The 20259-nt window shown below is 42.8% G+C and overlaps 1 protein-coding gene across 5 annotated transcripts in view; it reads left to right on the top strand.

Moving 5' to 3' along the window:
- The window catches only part of TNRC6B (trinucleotide repeat containing 6B), a 302194-nt gene extending 283396 nt beyond the window's left edge, over window positions 1–18798 (top strand). For 3 of the 5 annotated variants that reach the window (XM_025398888.1, XM_025398887.1, XM_025398886.1), the window contains 2 exons: window positions 4074–4213; window positions 5837–18798. In XM_025398888.1, the coding sequence (XP_025254673.1) occupies window positions 4074–4213; window positions 5837–6224 (528 nt within the window). In that variant the 3' untranslated portion in view covers window positions 6225–18798. The remainder of the gene's footprint in view (window positions 1–4073; window positions 4214–5836) is intronic. The other 2 variants (XM_025398885.1, XM_025398889.1) reach the window with 2 other exon arrangements.
- Window positions 18799–20259: the final 1461 nt, after the last annotated feature.

Raw genomic sequence — 20259 nt, 5'->3', positions numbered from 1 at the left:
GCATGTTAGAATCTGGAACCTAGTGGAAAAGGGAGTATTTTAAGGATACCCAAAAGCTACCTGTTTCTGTGTTAATTCTCCAATAAGACCTGAACCTATACTTCCCCATCCCTAAAAGCGTCTTCCCTTCTCAACTAAGTTCTTTATGATTCTTAATATTGATCTCATGCATCGTTTAGTTACAAAACCTCAGTATTTTCTCCCTCTTAAAACATATTAACCATTTCTGTGCTTTGTAAATACCTAACCATCCATCTCTCCAGTGGAAGAGATCATTTGACTTCATAGTTTATAAATGCTACGTGGGGCCAGTTGCGGTGGCTCACGCCTGTAGTCTCAGCATTTTGGGAGGCCAAGGCAGGTGGATCACAAGGTCAAGAGATCAAGACCATCCTGGCCAACGTAGTGAAACCCCGTCTCTACTGAAAATACAAAAATTAGGTGGGCATGGTGATGCGCACCTGTAGTCCCAGCTACTTCGGAGGCTGAGGCAGGAGAATCGCTTGAACCTGGGAGGCGGAGGTTGCAGTGAGCTGAGATTGTGCCACTGCACTCCAGCCTGGCGACAGAGTGAGACTCCGTCTAAAAAAAAATTTTTTTTAAATTTAAAAATGCTACATGGGCGTGTTTAACTCTCTGTTTATTACCCTCTTCATGTGTAGATGGCATTACTATAATTGGCTCTCATCAGACCATATCCTCCAGGTGGCTTTCCAGTGGAAGGGCTTCATTTGCACCCTGCCTTTCACCTTGGTTGCTAGATAACTGAAGCATTTGCAGAAGCATTATGTTGAGCATTTGAACGAAGTTAAATGGGCCCATCAAAGCTGAGTCCATCACAACCTTTACAACACCCTCACAACACCTTGTTAAAAGGAGTCAGTTATGCCTCCTGTTTTTGACACATGGAATGCATTGTCTGGCATTTAATTCATACATGGATTCATGCAGACTTTATTAAGCCAACATTTTCCAGAATGTTCTCATGAGATATGATTAGGTCTCTGGCCTAATATGTTGGACATGTATACTTGGTTAAACAAAACTAAGCAGATTTTTTCACTTTGAGACTTCTTAGGCCTTTTAATATGCTAACCCATATTATGATTCTCTGTGGGGAAATACATCTCCTAAATACATTTGCCCATTTGTAGGGAGTAAATCACAGGGTTCGTATTTCAAGGTGCACATTGAATTAAACAATTTCCTAATTACAGTTAACATGAGGGAGGATGTGGGTCAGCTCTTAATCTCTGTATCTAATCAACTCAGCTCAAAGTTCCAAGTTATGGCCAGGCGCAGTGACTCACGCCTGTAATCGCAACACTTTGGGAGGCCGAGGCGGGCAGATCACGAGGTCAGGCGATTGAGACCATCCTGGCTAACACGGTGAAACCCTGTCTTTACAAAAAATACAAAAAATTAGCCAGGCATGGTGACGGGCATCGGTAGTCCCAGCTACTCGGGAGGCTGAGGCAGGAGAATGGCATGAATCCGGGAGGCAGAGCTTGCAGTGAGCCGAGATTGTGCCGCTGCACTCCAGCCTGGGTGACAGAGCGAGACTCCATCTCAGAAAAAGAAGTTCCAAATTATTTCTTTAGCTAATAGTTGACTGAAATAGAAAGAATCTTGTATGACCATCCTCAAAACTATGCCTCCTGTTTTCTAAGAGTTGTCACACAATGTGTTGATTATGGTATGATGAGATTGAGAGAAGCAATAAGAAATGCACTGTTTTGAAAGAAGCCTGGGTGGCTGTTCACTTGTTCTATCTTACAAAAAATGCTGGCCAGATGTGGTGGCTCGTGCCTGTAATCCCAGCCCTTTTGGGAGGCCGAGGCAGGTGGATCACCTGAGGTCAGGAGTTCCAGACCAGCCTGGCCAACATGGTGAAACCCCATCTCTACTAAAAATACAAAAATTAGCCAGGTGTGGTGGTGGGCGCCTGTAGTCCCACCTCAGTTGGGAGGCTGAGGCAGGAGAATCGCTTGAACCCGGGGGTGGAGGCTGCAGTGAGCTGAGATTGCACCACTGCACTCCAGCCTGGGTAACAGAGTGAGATTGTTTCAAAGAAAAAAATGTCTATTGTACACATACATCCATATAAAATGAATATGGGGGTGGCTGTGTTTGGGTTAGAATTAATTTTAAAAATCAAAGCTTCCTAAGAGCAGACTAATCTCTATCATAGCTTAAAAGTTTATGAGAGCAAGTTACCTGCTGTCCATCCTGGGTGACAGAAGAGTGAGACACCCCCCCCATATCTAAATTTAAAAATATATATATATTGATACAGTTGCTACCCCCTTATCCATGGTTTCTTACCCTTGGTCAAACCATAGTCAAAAAATATTAAGATATTTTGAGAGAAAGACCACATTCACATTACTTACAGTATATTATAACTTTTCTATCTTAATCTCTTACTGTGCCTAATTTATAAATTAACCTTTATCTTAGGTATGTATGTATAGGAAAAACATAGTATACTTAGAGTTCAGTACTTCCGGTGGTGTCAGGCCTCCACTGGGGGGCCTTGGAAGGTGTTCCCCTCAGATAAAAAGGAACTACTTTATCTGGATAATTTTTCTTTCATCACCTAAAATTTATTTAGAGGGCATCTATCCTAAAAAGTCTCTTAGGCCAGGTGCGGTGGCTCACGCTTGTAATCCCAGCACTTTGGGAGGCCAGGGCGGGCAGATCATGAGGTCAAGAGTTCGAGACCATCCTGGCTAACACGGTGAAACCCCATCTCTACTAAAAATATTTTAAAAATTAGCCGAGTGTAGTGGTGGGCACCTGTAGTCCCAGCTACTCAGGAGGCTGAGGCAGGAGAATGGCGTGAACCTGGGAGGCGGAGCTTGCAGTGAGCCAAGATGGCACCACTGCACTCCAGCCTGGGCGACAGAGCAAGACTGTCTCAAAAAAAAAAAAAAAAAGTCTCTTGAGGCATATGCCGACATGTTTATGTAGTCTATTATTACTTATAAAACAATGCTAAGAACATTTCTCTGATCATTTTCTGCAAAGAACTAGAGAGAAACTGCCTGTTTTCATCCTGCAGGGTGTCTACCACTGCCACCAGTAGTACAGCTTGTTAAGCAATTCAATAGTAATCTGTTTATCTTCCAAAGAAATGAACTGAAATGGTGGACTGATCTTAAATACCTATTTAAGATCTTGACAGGCTGGGCGCAGTGGCTCATGCCTGTAATCCCAGCACTTTGGGAGGCTGAGGCGAGTGGATCACAAGGTCAGGAGATCAAGACCATCCTGGCCAACATGGTGAAACCCCATCTCTATTAAAAATACAAAAATTAGCCGGGAGTGGTGGAGTACGCCTCTGATTCCAGCTACTCAGGATGCTGAGGCAGGAGAATCACTTGAACTCGGGAGATGGGGGTTGTAGTGAGTCGAGATCATGCCACTGCACTCCAGCCTGGGCAACAGAGCAAGACTCTGTCTCAAAAATAAATAAATAAAAAGATCTTGATGCAAAATAAATTAATCAGAGTGAATAAGTTTGTTCATCCAACGCATAGATTAGGAAAATTGTCCCTAATCGCTGAATCGCTGAAGATCTTAAGTGGTGAAAGTCTAACTGGGGTGAGGAGTACAGCCTTTGGTCAAAATGCCTGATGTCAACACAGGACATAGAGAAGTAGGCAGAGATGGGCAAAGTAGGGTAAGACAGTGTTGGAATAGGCTGTGAACCAGGTCAGCCATTAGCATTTTCAATAATCAGATGTTTAGTAGTGCTTTTCTTGTTTGTGTCTTTCTCTTTACAGAGGAATACATGAGCAGTGATGCTAAGAATGTTAACTTACATTCTTATGTGGATACCATCTCATTTCTGTCCTTTTTTGACTCTACAAATTAACACTCACACCTGTTTATCTCTTAAAGAAAACAGACCATAGGCTGAATCATATGCTTTTGTTTTGAGCCTCATTTATGCAAACTGGATTTGCAAAATGGGCCCACTAGGTCTCAGCCAGTGCTTTGAATATCTTAAAATTTACCTTTTCCACGCCACCTCCAGTCTTTATCTCATGAATGTCATTACTCCTTAGATTGATGGGTCAACCTTGAGAACGATCTGCATGCAGCATGGCCCACTGCTGACATTCCATCTGAATCTAACCCAGGGCACTGCCCTGATCCGATACAGCACCAAACAGGAGGCGGCCAAGGCCCAAACTGCACTGCACATGTGAGTATTCGATGCTACACCCACGCAGACAAACATGCATGAAGATGCACCCGTGAGTATTCTGGCAGCTGCTGAATTAAAGACGCACCAGAACATACACGAAGAATGGCACCATCACACATGCATCTGCGAGTCTTGAGTGCGGAGGTGCCAGGTCTTTTCCACCTAAGCTTGGATTGTCCTGTATATATCAGAGGCCAGTCTTCAGAATTCCAAATGTAAATAATTTGTGAAGTAGTGAGTAAATTCTAAGTAACATAAAACAAAGCTAGGGCCGGGCACAGTGGCTCACGCCTGTAATCCCAGCACTTTGGGAAGCTGAGGTGGGCAGATCATGAGGTCAGGAGATGGAGACCATCCCGGCCAACGTGGTGAAACCCCATCTCTACTAAAACACAAAAAATCAGCCAGGCGTGGTGGCACGTGCTTGTAGTCCCAGTTACTCGGAAGGCTGAGGCAGGGGAGTCACTTGAACCTGGGAGGCAGAGGTTGCAGTGAGCCAAGATTGCGTCATTGCACTCCAGCCTGGTGACAGAGCAAGACTCCGTCTCAAAAAAGAAAAAAACCACACAGCTAATAAAAGTGCCATTGTTTTTCATAATAGAATCTGGCTGCTTACTCCAGCCTCTTTGCAGATGACAAAATATTGTGGTCTTGGTGGGTAGCAGGGTCTTGGCTTAAATTAGGTGGCACTAGATCAGACTTTGCCCATCCCCTTCCCTGCCACTGTCAAACTGGTAGATGGAGAAGAGCTGACTGCCCTTGGCTGCAGATGCCATGGCAGAAAGCCGGACACACTGCAAGCCAGGGATGAGGAGGCTCAGGCAGTGAGGAGCCCCTGAGAAAGAGCAGCACTCCCAGGGGCTGAAGCCAGGTTGCTTTGATGCTTTGGGTTTGATCTTTTGCCTTGTAACTCACGTGGGGGAAGAGAGAGACCATATTTTTCTTTCCTTTTTATCTAAGGCTTTATTTATTTTGTTTTAGAGCAGTTTTAGGATCACAGCCAAATTGAGGGGAAAATAGAAAGATTTGTCTCATATCTCCTGCTGCCACACAAGAATAGCCTCCACCATTATCAACATCCTCCACCAGAGTGGTGCATTTGTCAAGATTGCTGAACCCCTCCTTATCACCAAAAGTCTGTGGTTTACATTAGAGTTCACTCTCGGCCTTGTACAGTATGTGGTTTTGGACAAATGTATAATGACAGGTATCTACCATTACAGTATCAGAGCCCTCTGCCAGTTCAGTGATCCCTCTTAGTGCCCCACAGACACCACGTTTTTCTTGATAGCTAAGTTGTCTAGAATATATACATTCCATACATCAAGAAATATCAGAATATAATATTCTTTAGTAGTCCTTGGTTATCCTGAGCTTTGGTGATGCCTTGTTGCTTTACATCATTACTTCCCAATTACCTGGCAGTCTGGTTGAAATACAGGTTCTGGACCCAGAGGCCTTGATTGGAGCTTGGACTCTGCATTCTAAAAAGCATTCATGGATATGGCAGCTTCTAGTCAAAGGACCACACATTGAATGTCAAGGACTGGGCAGTTGCTCCCTCCATGTGCTTTAGGATTTTCCTCAGATCCGTAGCTCTCTCTCCCTCCCTTCTTCCAGGTGTGTGTTGGGAAACACTACCATCCTTGCTGAGTTTGCCACTGATGATGAAGTCAGCCGCTTTCTGGCACAAGCTCAGCCCCCTACACCTGCAGCAACCCCGAGTGCGCCAGCCGCGGGGTGGCAGTCGCTGGAGACCGGCCAGAACCAGTCAGATCCCGTGGGACCTGCTCTGAATCTTTTCGGTGGGTCCACTGGGCTCGGGCAGTGGAGCAGCAGCGCTGGTGGCAGCAGCGGGGCCGATCTTGCTGGCGCTTCATTGTGGGGGCCCCCAAACTATTCTTCTAGCTTATGGGGAGTCCCAACGGTGGAAGATCCCCATAGGATGGGCAGCCCTGCTCCTTTACTACCTGGTGACCTTCTGGGAGGAGGGTCGGATTCAATCTGAACTTAGAACTTTCAACTCTGACCTCGTGACCTTTTTTGGAACAGCAGCAGCACTAACTTGACCTTTTCGTTTTTTTTTTCAACTTGCAATAAATACATTTTTAAAAGGAAAAAAGAAAACGGAGAGAAAAAAAGGTGGGTCATTGACAGACTGTCTGAGCACATAGTTGCCTCCCTTATAACTTCAGTTTTTTCGTTTGGAATATGAATCCAAAAAGAGAACATATCACTCTTGAAATACTTGAATCATGAACGCCAACCTAGAAAGACAATGTGAAGCAAGTACACATACCATTTAAATTTAAACACAAAAACATTAAAAAAATTAGTTTCTAGTTTTTCACTTTTTTCATGTTATATGGAAGTTGTTGCTAAGAAACATATATACTGAAAAAAAAATAGCTTTTTAACTTTGTTTGCACTGGGTGTGTTTCCGTCCTTAGGTCTACCATGTTTGGGAGGGAGGGAAATTCAAAAGAATTGTTGGGGGAGGGGGGAGGGAAGACTTGACGGAGCCTCACTTTAAAAACAAAAACACAGAAAACCTAAAAAAAAAAAGGAAAAAATTTGTGATTGGCTGGTTGATAAATACCAGTGTGTTCTGGCACATGTAACTGCCCAGGCATGCTCGTTCTGGTGTGTGTGTGCACGTGTGTTCATGTGCATTCGCGTGCATCCTTCTCTGTCTCTGTGTGTGTGCCTGTGTTCTTCCCTTCTCTCCCTGCCCCACCCTGACTTCTCAGAAAGCTGCATCGCTGACAGTCTGCAGGCTGGCTGGCCGGCCATCTGCTTTTTATTTTATTTTTTTAACTCTGAGAACACACAGTCCCAGAGAGCCACTGCTACTAAAGCAACTCCATTGGGCTGCATTAAGATGAACAGAGTGCTTTTTAATGATGAAAGCAGGGAGCTCCTTCCCATTTGCAACTTAGCCTGAATGTGGGGTTTCTCTGGCTGTTCTTTTGACCTAGCAGTAGAGTGGAACACTGCCAAGTCCAAAAAACTAGAGCAGGAGGTACGTCTCGGAGCAGCTGTGTGTTTATTTCTGTTTTTTTTCCAAAGTGAATGGCCAGCAGGCACATCTGAGTATCTGTTAAGTTTCATGCAGGCCTTTTCGTTAGTTTGAAACGGGAACGGAAGATAGCTTTTGATTATGGGATGTCTCAAAAACAGAAAAACTTTGTTCCCTCTTTCCTTATGATCAGGTTTGAGAAATTCTTTAAAAAATTAGGTGAAGTTGAGTTACATATTTCTATTGGTTGGTCCTCTTTTTCATTTTATGAAAAAAGAAAAGAATAAGTGGTGAGCAGCCTCCTGAAAGCATCTGCAGCTACTCCCTCTGCTCCTCTCTCGCCGAGCGTTACCTGTGCCAGGCCGCGGCGCGTTACAGCACCAGGCCATCACTGACAGAAACGTTTACTTAACGAATGTTCTTAAACCAGTGTGTACTTCAAGCGTTTCCTTTCGTTTCTCTGTGTTGTGTATTTCCTGTGTATGTGGTTTTGCTTAGGCAGGTATAACTTAGCAAAGACTTTTAAGTATTGCACCTTTTTTTGGTTTTGACCTCTTCCCCCCACCTTGTAATTTTGCTTTTTTTATTTCGGTATTTAAATACTTTTTTTTTTTTTTTTAAGCATCAATGTAGTAGTACTCTGGGCCGAACAGGGGGCAACGTTTAATCTACAGTTATCACCAACATGTATGTACTTATGTTGGAATCAAAATGTATCAAACTGCTTATTGTGAAGAGAATTATAGACCTGAAGGGGGGGAAAAACCAGATAGGGTGGGGGGGGATGGATGCCGGTGACGTGCTAGCACTCGTGTGGACATCCCAGTCTGCATTATACTGTTTAACATAAAGTGCCGACATTTTGTACCAGCAAATACCTGCCCATTCCAACCCTTGGTGGGAGCAGACCTCTACTGTCCTCTGTAACTTGCTGCTATTGAGGACAAGGGAGTTTTTCTTTCTTTAGCGTCTTCAGTGAAGGATACAATACAACAATGCCTAATGTATTTGACTTTTAGCTTGTGTCTGTGTGTAGGTGGGTGGGTGGGTGTGTATAGGAAAAGCCTAAAACAAGTTATTTGCATTTCAGTGGTTTTGTGAGACAAAGAATGGGAAGTTCTGTAGCCCTTCTGGCTTACCCTGTTGATTATAAACCTAGCCTCAAAAGAGATTGACAGGCATGACTCAAGTGAGTGTTCATGTGTACAAGCCTGCATGAGCCAGCCCTCTGTGGGTGGGTGGTCACACTTGGCGTCTGCAGCATTGACCTGGCCCCACTGGGTGCCTTGAGCGTGCCCTCTTCCTGCTCTCCAATTTGAATCACCACTGTGCCCCTTCCACTGCTGTTCCCCATACAAAAGCTGTCCTTCCAGCAACCCCACTGACTGCTCTCTGTGTGGAGCAAAGTGCTGTCGTGTGGTGACCACCGGGTGAAGAGCAGCTTGTATTCAGACATCTAGAGAAGGCTAAATCTTAGCATCCCTGGACCAGGAGCATATCCCAAGGCTCCTGCGAGCCAGTGGTGACCCTGTCCACTGCCGCTCTTGGTTCACTGCTGTGTCCTGCCCCACCCTCCTCTCCTCCTGCCTGTTGGTTCCTTGACCTGCACTATGGGTTAGTTGAGTTCCTTATGATACTACGGTGAAAGCCGGGTGCTAGAGCCCCTCTTGTTTACAAGACATAATGAGGGATTTGAAATATGTAAAAATAAACATGAGAAGCTAAAACGTTCTTCCATCATAAGCTTAAAGGGAAAAAAAACTAAAAACTTTAAAAAAAAAAAGACCAAAAAGTGCGTATATATATACATATAAATATATATTTTAGATGAAGACTAACTCTGGGAGCATTTAACAGTGTTTTTTGTTTCTGTTTTTAACATTTGTTTTCCTGCTTTAAAATTTGCAAGCATTCTCAGGAATTCTAGGGTAGGAAGCCAGTTTTTTGAAGATGGTTTATTTAACCGTATCTTATCCTAGAGAGATGGCTGTTTCTTTCCTGTTAATAAACTTTTACAAGTTCCTGAAACTTCAGAAAGTTTAAACAATTTTTACTTAAAAAAAATGTAAAAAGAAAAGTCTCCAAACATTATTGTCATACTGGGGATCATACATTTTAAAACACATAGAAATATTTTTTAAAAATTATCAATTTAGCAGCAACAGGTAAATTCATTATCTTAAAAATATGGGAGAAGGATTAAGCTTTGTAAGAGCTCGATCATGGATTCTTTTGAAATTGTGTGTAGTTTAATGGGAGAGTGTTTGGTGTATATAGATGAGAATGCCATCACTTTGTTCCTTTCCATTTGAGACTGAACTGAAATCTCCCCTAGTAGTTTTTATTTTTTTAAAGGAGCCCTTCTCCCTGTCCCCACAACCCCAGCAACAAAAGAAAGGAAGGAAGGAAGAAACAACAGCTTAAAAAAAAAAAAAAAAGTAACTCTAATCTGTAAAATAGTACAGTTGGATTGCTGAGAATCTATGTAAAGAGTTAGGAAATATAGGTTAATAATTTTTGGAACAAATTTTAAATATAGGCATTACTAGAGGAAAATTATCTATGGACTGTCCTATTAATGAAGAATGTCTGTCTTACCTCCGTTTGTTTTGGAAGGAGGAGAAAATATAGAAGAATCTAATAAGGAACAAGTGATTTTACTTTTTTAGCTCCCAGCTACTGTTGTGCTCGTTTTAATTGCTGTTTCGAAGATCTGCTGCTTAATTATCCCCATCCCTTAGCCGGCGATGTGGAGTGTTTCCTTTCAGTTTTTGGTGATGTTGAATTATTTTGTATTCCCTCCTGGGGCCAGGGGTCAGAATTCCCAAGCATGACCACAGCTTCTTTTAAACAACATTAAGCTTCCCAGTGGGAAAGAAACTCCAGCTCGACAGGTAAAGGGAGTGGGTGGGGTTGCTGCCTGCAATTTCTCTAAAACCGCTTTAGTGCCTTCGTACATACACCCAGACATCCTGAGCAAGGGGGACGCACACGTGTGTGCGTGTGGTCCGGTCACTCCACAGATGTAAGATACTCGCCCATAAAGGAAATTGGAGTGGTTCTGGACAGGCCCCAAAGGCAGTGGGCTAAATTTAAAATAAACAAACAAACGTCAAGCAAGTTAATATGCTTATGTCTCAAAAACGTAGAATGCCAAGTTCCTCCCTGTGTCATGTGCCCTCCATTACTGTGCATTGACTCCTCCAGGTGTGTAATTGTGACATCTGCCATGATTTGGAAAGTCTCTTTGTGCTGGGCCAATAGAAAGGGGTTCCTGTTGTTCTGCTCTTGTCCTTTGTCTCCTCCCCTTTTCCCCCAGACCTCCCCCTTCTTCTTGTCAACTTGCTGGGAGCTTTGCTTTATTGGTTGGCAGTGACCTAAGAACAGGATATGGTGAGGATGTCATGGAAGAGAAGAGCTCTTTCCGTGGTATTCTTGGGCAAGAGCCATGTCTACTAAGAGGTTAGGTGACTTCAGTATACTTCTAAAATTCAGTGAGAGTGCCTTCTCTTCCACCACACTCTGGCATAGATACAGGCTTGCTGGTCACCTCTGATTTATTTTAAAAACATTTTGATTACGTTAATTTGAGCTTTCCCTTTTTTTTTTTTTTACTAGTTACTTCTTTTTAAAACACTTGATTACTAGTGGCTTAGAGGTGGGTACATCTCTTGAACATCACCAACTTGGTTTCTACTTACCACATGAGTAGCCAAAAGAAAAGAAGCACTAATAGGGAAAGGGGTGTCTCACATCACATAGAGGACCTCTGCCGGCAATTAGATCCAGCGCCGTGACTTAAACTTTAAGTGTTTAAAAAAGTTCAGATCTCTGAGACACTGTGAAGAAATGGATGGTTCATGTAACATCTCTGATCCCTCAGTCCCCAAACCTGGACATGTTTCATTTACAGCATTCATAGGAGTTAACTTAGTGTTGCAAGTTAAGGTTCCAAACCAAATTATTTAATCAGTGTCCCCCCAATAAATCGTTATCCATTTATTGCCAGTTAGTTTTATTTATAGCAACTTGATTTTCTATGAATATGGCTCCTGTTCTAAGAATTTTCCCACCTCTTCTGACATGAATGTAGCATAAGTTAGCAATCAGTTCTTCCAAACTTCTTTGTGTTGAACATGATATGTAAGGTATGTAAGAGGAAAGAGGAAGGAAAAGATAAAACTCCTGCCTGAGAATTTGGAAGCACCTTTATTAATACATATATCTCGCAGAAACTAGAAGTTCATGGGCTGTTAACTTTTTGCAAATATTCTCTCATTTTTACCACTTTTTTTTTGGAGAGGGGTGTGATTTTTGTAGGGTTAACAGCCGGATTCCATTTCGACCTCAGATGCTGTGTACTTTTTAATTTCATTTTTTATATTCTGCCATCTTGACTCTTCTCTAAAACAGAATGAAAATGTCTGCATGCTGAGCAAAATGCTTATGCCAAGCCTGTTTTCCCTGCAGAGTAAACAGGATGTTTTCCGCAGACTTGGCTGTAATAGCCATCTCTAAGATTAGGGAACAATTGAGTCTTTATGTAGAAACTATCCCTTTTTTCCCCATCCTCAGAATTAAAATTCAACATTTAAAGCTTTATAGGTTATTGTTCTAGATTTGAGGTTTTTGTTTGTAAGTATCTATAAGATCTTTAGGAGTGAGATACATTTTTAGCTGGTTAAAAAAATCAAACTTTCCTCTCCAGTGTTTTTGCCAAGTTTTGTCACACTTCATGTGTATGCATTAACTACACTTCTTAGTGTTACTGCAAAAAAAAAAAAAAAAAAAAAAAAAAGCCTGGTTCTTTAATTGTGTTTTTCCTCCTGTGAGTGGACAACTAAAGCCACGTGATAATGCGGATGAAAATATTGTAGCCTGTGTGTATACAATGAATTGTCAGTCTTCAGACCTCATGGTCATTGAGAAAATAGGGAACCCACAACCCCTGCTGCACAGCACACCATACCCCCTTTACTTTATCTGCTAGTACAGGGAGTCTGTACAGTCAAGGAACACACAGATATACATAATGCTGTTGAGGACATCATTCTGTAAGAAAACAATATTATCTAGATTTTCCAGAGTTTGTGCACACCCTGTGATAACAGTCTGTGGGTTTATGGCCAGCACCAAAGGTATGTGTATTTTCAGAAATGGTCCCTATTTGTCAGTGATAGTGTTTTGTTTTGGTTTTTTTTCTCGATCTTAAATTTGACAAAGGGGGTGGTAATATCACATTCTTTAGATTTGAAATAATTACCAGTTCCAAGAATCTATGAACATAGTAATAACTTAATAAAAATTCGACCTCGACCCTCCCTAACCTGCTCACCATACCTCCCCCACCCCATGCCTCTGAAGAAAGAGGCGGTGAACATCTACAAGGTGGTAAAGGGGGGACACTGGTCCGGGGAGTGGAGAGCTACTCCAGCAGCTCAGCACCCACACTGCCCTCACGCGTGTGGCCACCAGGACTAGATCCCGAGTGATTGTAGCGTACCCCTAACATTTGAGTCATTTTTAAGCTGTCAGTCTCTTGTCATAACCTCCTACCGCCACCCAAAAAAGTAACGAAAGTTGCAGTAACTGCCAGTGTTTGCCTCACCGAATTTAAATTGTTCCCTTTTCAGTTAACTATATACCTGAATTTGTTTTTAACGAGAAACTGTCCATGGCCAGGAAAAATGGTACTACCTTGGCCAAAGGGTCTTTGCAAAAAGCTCAGTCTTCAGTTCTTCACTGTGGCCAACGCTTGTTTTGTTCATGGGAGGGGAAAGATCAGATAACTAGGCAAGAAGTATTCTGTTTTACATAAAGAATAAATAGTGTTCGTTTAAAGCACTCTGTGCCTCAGCTTCATATTCAAACTATAAATTATTGCTTTGGAAATAAATTCCCAGTTATAATTGACCCATTTCTAGCCAATATCAATAAGTTGGGATGGTGGTTTTGTTTGTTTGTTTGTTTTCCAAAAAGGGAAATTCCTCTTCACTGCTCACAGTAAGCAGCAAAAGAGAGCTGTCGAGGTGGCTCATGGTGCTGCTGCAGCAGAGCTGTGAAAGGAAGTGCTTTTCCTTCCCTCCCACCCTCTGCCCTCCGGAATCTGGTGTTCCTTCCCCTTAGGCTACTGAAAGGTGTGTACAACTCCCGGAGGGGTGGGTGTAAAAGTTGACTGGAGGCAAAGTGGAGTGGCCTTATTGCCAGGACTAGCCCTACAGAAGAGCTTTACAGAGAGGAGGACAGTACATCCTATGTGTGTTCGCCAAAAATGGGAAAGGTGGGTATTTAGGCAAAACAAAAACCTTTGAATCCCTTTAAGAAGTTACATACCTTTTAAAGGTAGAGTTTCTCACCAAGTGATGCATTTTAGCATAACACTTCTTGCCAGAAATTTTGGGATAATTTAGAATAAATGTGTTTAAAACATCATCCACCCCCCTTTTTAAATTTTGTCTAAGGAATTAAGTATAGTATTTCTGAATGTGCCTTTGTGAGTACAGAGACCGTCTGTTCTAGGAAGAGGCTATCCATTGGATACAAACAGAAAGACGGTCAGCTTAAGTCTTTAGGGAAGTCAGAGTTCCTCCTGGAAGTCCCAGGGGCAGCTGTTGAGATTTCATTAGCATCAATATTGCACAGTGTAGAGCTGAGTGGAAGAGATTCTGGGACTTGGGAGAGGAGACAGTTAGGGGAAGGTACCCAGGCGACGCAGACCCAGGTTCGTCCAAGAGCGCAGGTTTACACATCTGCATTCCCTGGTTTTCTCTGTGTGTATGTTTGTGCTCATGTGGCTGTGGCTGTTTCATTTTCTGTTTTTCTGTAAGCACTGGAGAATTGGAATATGGTGATACTTGTGACACATTCACGCATGTAAACAAGGCGTTTTCCAGCTTCTGCCGTGTGCAGAGCGGGCAGCACACTTTTACCCTTTGAGTCTTGTCCTGAGGCGGCCGTTATATTCCCACATGGGCGTCACATCACGTTGCTGTTGATGCAAACAGGGTATTACACACAAGGAAAAGGGGTTTTGAAGATTAAGATTGAAGTGTTTGAGAAAGAAAAGAGAAAAATCTGAAATCATATTTTATTTCTTCAGAGCTATTATAGTTGAACACAGAAATCTGCAATGTCTCTATTTGTTTTTATGTTTTAAACAATTTCACCTCTTCTCCCCACTCCTATCTTCTAAAGAAATACCAAGCAAATGCTAAGGGCCATTTCCATGATTCCTCAGAGCTCCCCCAAAGAGGAAAACAGTCCCTCCCGCTCGATTCCTTCAGCTTCATTCAGGAAGACACAGGGAGGAGAGATGCTGGTTCTGCGCTTTGCTCTCATTCCTCTCTCATGGCCTTGAAATGTATTATTATGCAAATGTGAATTTTGATACTGAATTTAAGAAGAGGTTGGATTTTTTTTCTTTTTTCAAAAAAAAAAAAAAGTCCCACATGTGGTCATCGTCGCTTCTTTATGTTGTAAGGTGAATTGTAACTATGCATTCTGCAAAGGGTGGGGGGAAGAGAGGGCAGAAAGGGGACGGGAGTAGCTTTGCATCCTTGTTCTCCAGTTTCTGTGTCCATGGTGTCCCCATGTCCTGGAGGGGAAGGGGAGTGAGAGACGATGTGGTAAGGTCAGCACAGTGAGACAGACCTCTGAGTCCTCTTGCCACTGTTGCTGGCAGGTCTGATGGCCGGGTAAATTCCAGGGGCCGGCAGTTCCTGTCAACCAGTGTGGTTCAGGATTCTTGATCCTAGCTGTGCAGCGTTAATCCAGTGTAGCAATGGAACTCCACAGGCTCCAGTGTTCTCTGGAAAAAGTACTCATCCTTTCCTGAATCCAGAGCCCTTCAAGCTCAGGAAACCACGCCTCACGCGTGCTGACCTGAAAGTTAATCTTTAGGTCAGTTTTGAAAAACTCCGCCTCCTCTCTCCTTTTTCATATTTCTTTCTTTCTTTTTAATCATGTTTAAGTGAACTGACTCTGAGTTATAAGGAACTGTCCTGCTTTGTGGGGAAGAGGGCTGTTTCTTGGCAGGCAAAAAAGTTTTACCTTCCCTACTCACCATCCCTCTCTCTGCCTCCCTTGCGTTTGGCAGGCTGTGTGAAGCCAGTGAGCTGCGAGGTGTTTTGACAGGGGAGGTCTGCATGCAGCCTCTTCTTTGTCCTAACAATTCCTTTGTTGATCTTGCCTGTGATAAATCATAGCGCCTGCATTGCTCTGGTCTAGGCGTCATTTGCAACACACAGTATCGTAAGCGAGAGATTGTTCTGCCTATATTCAGTGTTTTCCATGCAGCAATTCTTGTTGTTGACGTTCACAGTACTGTAACGAGTAACAGACTTGATCACAGTCTCCTCGTGCCTGTGCAGGGCTGCACAGGCATGATCTTATCAGGGTTCCAATCTGTTAGATTGCCTTTAAACAAAAAAAACAACAAAAAAATAAAATCCTGACGTTTCAACTGTCTCACACAAAATAATACCTCGAGGTACATTTCCCCCTGCAATGTAAACCCTTAACTCCTCTCTCCTTTCTGACATCAGTGGATTATCCTTTTTAAAATATGAACATGTAAATAGCAGGATAACTTTAAAAAACGTTTTCTTTGCTGTGAGAATAACCCTAAAATATGTTTTCTTCTTTTGTGTTTTTGGTTTTTGTTTTTAAGCCATCAGAAGTTTCAGATCTTACTCTTTCATGTTTAAGAAGAAAGAGCAGAGCAGGTTGGGGGAGCGGGTTTGCATTTGTGGTGGAGGGGTGTTCTCTCCATTGCTTCCCACGCAGTGACAGCAGACCAGTATGTAAACCCTGTCTTGACTGGGCACGGTGGCTCACACCTGTAATCCCAGCACTTTAGGAGGCTGAGGTGGGCGGATCACCTGAGGTCAGGAGTTTAACACCAGCCTGGCCAATATGGTGAAACCCCGTCTCTACTAAAAATACAAAAAATCAGCCGGACGCAGTGGCGCGCGCCTGTGGTCCCAGCTGCTCGGGAGGCTAAGGCAGAAGAATTGCTCGAACCCGGGAGACGGAGGTTGTGGTGAGCCAAGATTGCGCCACTGCACTCCAGTGTGGGCAACAGAGCGAGACTTCAACTCAAAAAAAATTAAAAAACAAAACACACACACACACAAACCCCTGTCTTAAATAGCTGCCATCTCTTCCAGCAATCTAGTGCCAGGGTGAGAAGTGTCTGAATTTCTCTCTTCCAGAAGATCCATCCCCTGGAGGGACTCCAGAATGTTCTCCACACAATACCCGGAGCTCTCAACCTTTCTTGATTCAGACACACACATATACACCCCTTGAGTAACTCAGTATCATTTTGTAGTTCACAAAGGGATGTAGTCCCTGGCATTTTGGTTTGCGCTGTAGAATCCGTAGCCTTGTCGCTTTGTGACGCTCTGGAAATGTACCGATTTCTTACTTGGGAGGAAACTTGTGTAAGGAGATGTGCAAACCACCCTGAAAGCCATGTGCATCCTCAGCTCTTCCATTAGCCCCTCCATGAGCTTGAAGCTGACATTAAGTAGAGGGAAATGCTTTTAACAAATGCTGCTCATGTGGATCTATCAGCTATTGCTTGCCTAGATTTGGGCACCCATGAAGCAGGGTTGGAATGGATCATTTTGAATTGCTTCTTCGCAGACACCCGCTTCGCCCCCATCTTTAAGATAAACCCTTTACTAGTCAAGAAGTCCTTTTCAGTTGGATCTCACTGATCTTGTATAGTGACGACTTCCTTTGAAGGAAGAAGCTTGATTATAAGTGCATGCATATTATCCACCCACCTTCTGATTTGGGCACTGTTGACCTTGGAATTGTATTTATTTTGTTTATCTGGAGGCCCTTTTTCTATCAGTCTCTGATCCCTCATGGGTTCTGCCTGCCCTTATATCTCTTATACAATGCTCCCAAAGGGCTTTGCTGATCTCTGCACTTCTTTCCTGGGACACTCCCCCCACCACCACCCTTTGCACACACCAGTGACCAAAGTGTATGCAGTGATCTCACAGAAGACATCAAAAATGGTGCATGCACCGTGAATGTGCTCAAAGAGACACGTGCACAAGATTCTGCACCCTTGGCCTTAATCTCAGTATGACTTAAGGTGCAGGAACATTTTTAACAGGTTTTAAAAAAACAAAAAACCCTTCTGGGAGGAAAAAAATAAAAAGCAGATACAACAGCTCAACTGTTCCCACTCCTAACTCTCCACTATGTGCTTATAACTTCACATTCTATGCCCACCCCGCCACCCACCTCATCCCTGTTTTGCGTAACCAAAAAACAGACGACAAAAGCAACCTGAGGAGAGGTTTCTGGACTATTTTATCTGTCTCCATTTAGATGGAGATATAAATGCTGCTTTGGGTTCCATAATCCTAGGGGGCTATGTTTACATAGTAAAATACATCCTACCAAATCAGGAAACAGTGAATAATGGGAGTCACTTCACAGAGGAGGACCTGGGGGGCCTAGCAGAGGAGGATAGGTAGAGAAGTACCATTTTAATTATTTGTGACTTGTGGCTTCCTTCCTTCTCTCCTCCTCCCTCCACGTCTCTGTTTGCCCCCTTTAGACAGAAGGTGCAGAAAAGGGCATCAAAAAGAGGCTGGATTTTTAAAAAGGCAGCTTTCCAACTTTGCACACAAACAGGTAACAGGAAGGTACAGCAAAAATCCTCTCATCTGAGACACTGTCAGCAGAAACAAAACCTGTAAAAATGACTAATCAGCTGCACATATTGATGCTCTCTGCAAGTTACCTTTAAGTGTTTTTTTTTTTTCTCTTATACTTGAAGTTGCTTTTACGATATTATTTTGGTGGCTTTCTTTTCTCTCTTTGATGGGCAATAGAGAAAGTAGATGATGGGATTTAAGGACGCCTGGGGGGAGAAAAGGGAGGATGTGGCATTGTCTTTTTTTTTTTTTTTTTAACATAGAGGTTTAATCAAACTCCCATATGTTGAAATTGCTCCTCATATTACTGGTTTTACATGGACACAGAAACTAGGCACTTTAGAGGTGCACTTGCATGGCAGGCTGGGCCCCCTTTTCTATATTTTATTTTCCTTTTTAGTATAGTGGTACTTAAAATCACTGGTTCACTTAAAAAAAGACAAACAATAAAATGTTAAACTCTACTAATGTACAAATAAGCTGAAAAGTTGCATTTTATGTGTATTTTTTGCCATAGCAGGTACTGTATTTCTCATGCTGGATTTCAAAAAAAAAAAAAATTATCAAAAACAAACAAAAAAAACTAAAGGGTGGTGTTTTATTGGATTGTGACAGGTTGAGTAATAAGGAATTAAGTCGTCGTCATTTCATTAAAACTGAGAGATGATGTAATGCATATATAAGAGTTTTCTGAAGGGTTTTTTTGGGCTTTTAAACAGCTTATTTTTGTTTTTGTTTAGTTTTTTTATTTTATTTTATTTTGGAAAGATATGATTGTATTATGTGCAACTCAGTTGCTTACATTATAACTACAAAATATTTTTGGGTTCCTGGAAAAAAAAAAAGAAAAAAGACTAATAAATGTGTTTGGCTGCTAAGCATTTACTATTGTGGTTTCCTGTTTTATTCTGCCAGTTTAATTTGTTCCTTTGTTGAATGTTTATATATTTTTTCTTACTCTTCTTTCCCTGCTCCACATGTAAAAGCTGTCAGAAATTCAACATTTGAATTTGGGCCGCAACTTTTGTCTATCTTGTCATGTTTTTGTTAGGATTGTTGGGTTGGCTGGTTGGTTTGTGCTACTCACCGCCTGCCCCAGTGCTGAACACGGTCTGCCACAGTGCAGGGTTCAAATTCTCTAAGAGAAATTGATGTTCTCCTTCTACCTTTGGCTGTTGTCTCGTTTAATCCTAATTTGCATTTGGAATGAGAACATGAGAAGAGAGAAGATGCCCGCCTAGAGTTCTGCTGCTTCCCACTGCTGCGGTGCCCGAGGATGATAACCAGCGAGTTAGCTTTGTCCAGAAAATGCCACGCTGAGTGCTCCTCTGCCCTGCTTCGGGTGCTGCAACACTGCTGAGGAGCATAACCGTAACCATTGGGCTAGATTTTCCCCATCTCCGATGTATTTATGGTTAGCTGTTAAAACAGAGACTTGTTAGATATGTAATTGTGAAACACCTCTAGAATGGTAAAGAGGAAGAATGGACAGGAACTAATATTTCCTCATTTCCAGGTACTTTTGTATCTGATTTTATTCTCAGAATGCTGTGAGAAAAATCATTAGGAAGCTCAGAATTTTTTATTTTTATTTTTATTTATTTATTTATTTTTGAGACGGAGTCTCACTGTCGCCCAGGCTAGAGTGCAGTGGCGTGATCTCAGCTCACCACAACCTCTGTCTCCCGGGTTCAAGCGATTCTCCTGCCTCAGCTTCCTGAGTAGCTGGGACTACAGACACACGCCACCACACTCAGCTAATTTTTGTGTGTTTAGTAGAGACGGGGTTTCACCATGTTGGCCGGGCTGGTTTCGAACTCCTGACCTCAGGTGATCCACCTGCCTCAGCCTCCCAGAGTGCTGGGATTACAGGCATGAGCCACCGTGCCCAGCTGGCTCAGAATAATTTAATTAGCCAATAGAAGGTTACACTGATTGGGTGCTTACTATAAGCCGAGCACTATTCTAAGCATGTGATGTCTATGCATTCTGTTCACTGAAACACACTGTCACGGGTGAAACCAAAATAGGAAACCAGATTGGAATCAAAAGTTATACCAAGGCTGGGTGCAGTGGCTCATGCTTGTAATCCCAGTATTTTGGGAGGCCAAGGTGGGCAGATCACTGGAGTTCCAGAGTTCGAGACCAGCTAGGCCAACATGGTGAAACCTTGTCTCTACTAAAAATACAAAAATTAGCCAAGTGTGGTGGTGCATGCCTGTAATCCCAGATACTTGGGAGCCTGAGACAGGAGAATCACTTGAACCCAGGAGGCGGAGATTGCAGTTAGCCGAGATCGCGCCATTGCACTTCAGCCTGCGTGACAAAGCGAGACTCCGTCT

This window comes from Theropithecus gelada, chromosome 10 (assembly GCF_003255815.1).
Source record: "Theropithecus gelada isolate Dixy chromosome 10, Tgel_1.0, whole genome shotgun sequence".
NCBI classification, from domain to species: domain Eukaryota; kingdom Metazoa; phylum Chordata; class Mammalia; order Primates; family Cercopithecidae; genus Theropithecus; species Theropithecus gelada.
Note: the sequence above shows the minus strand (reverse complement) of the source record. Positions and strands in the feature narration are given on the sequence as shown.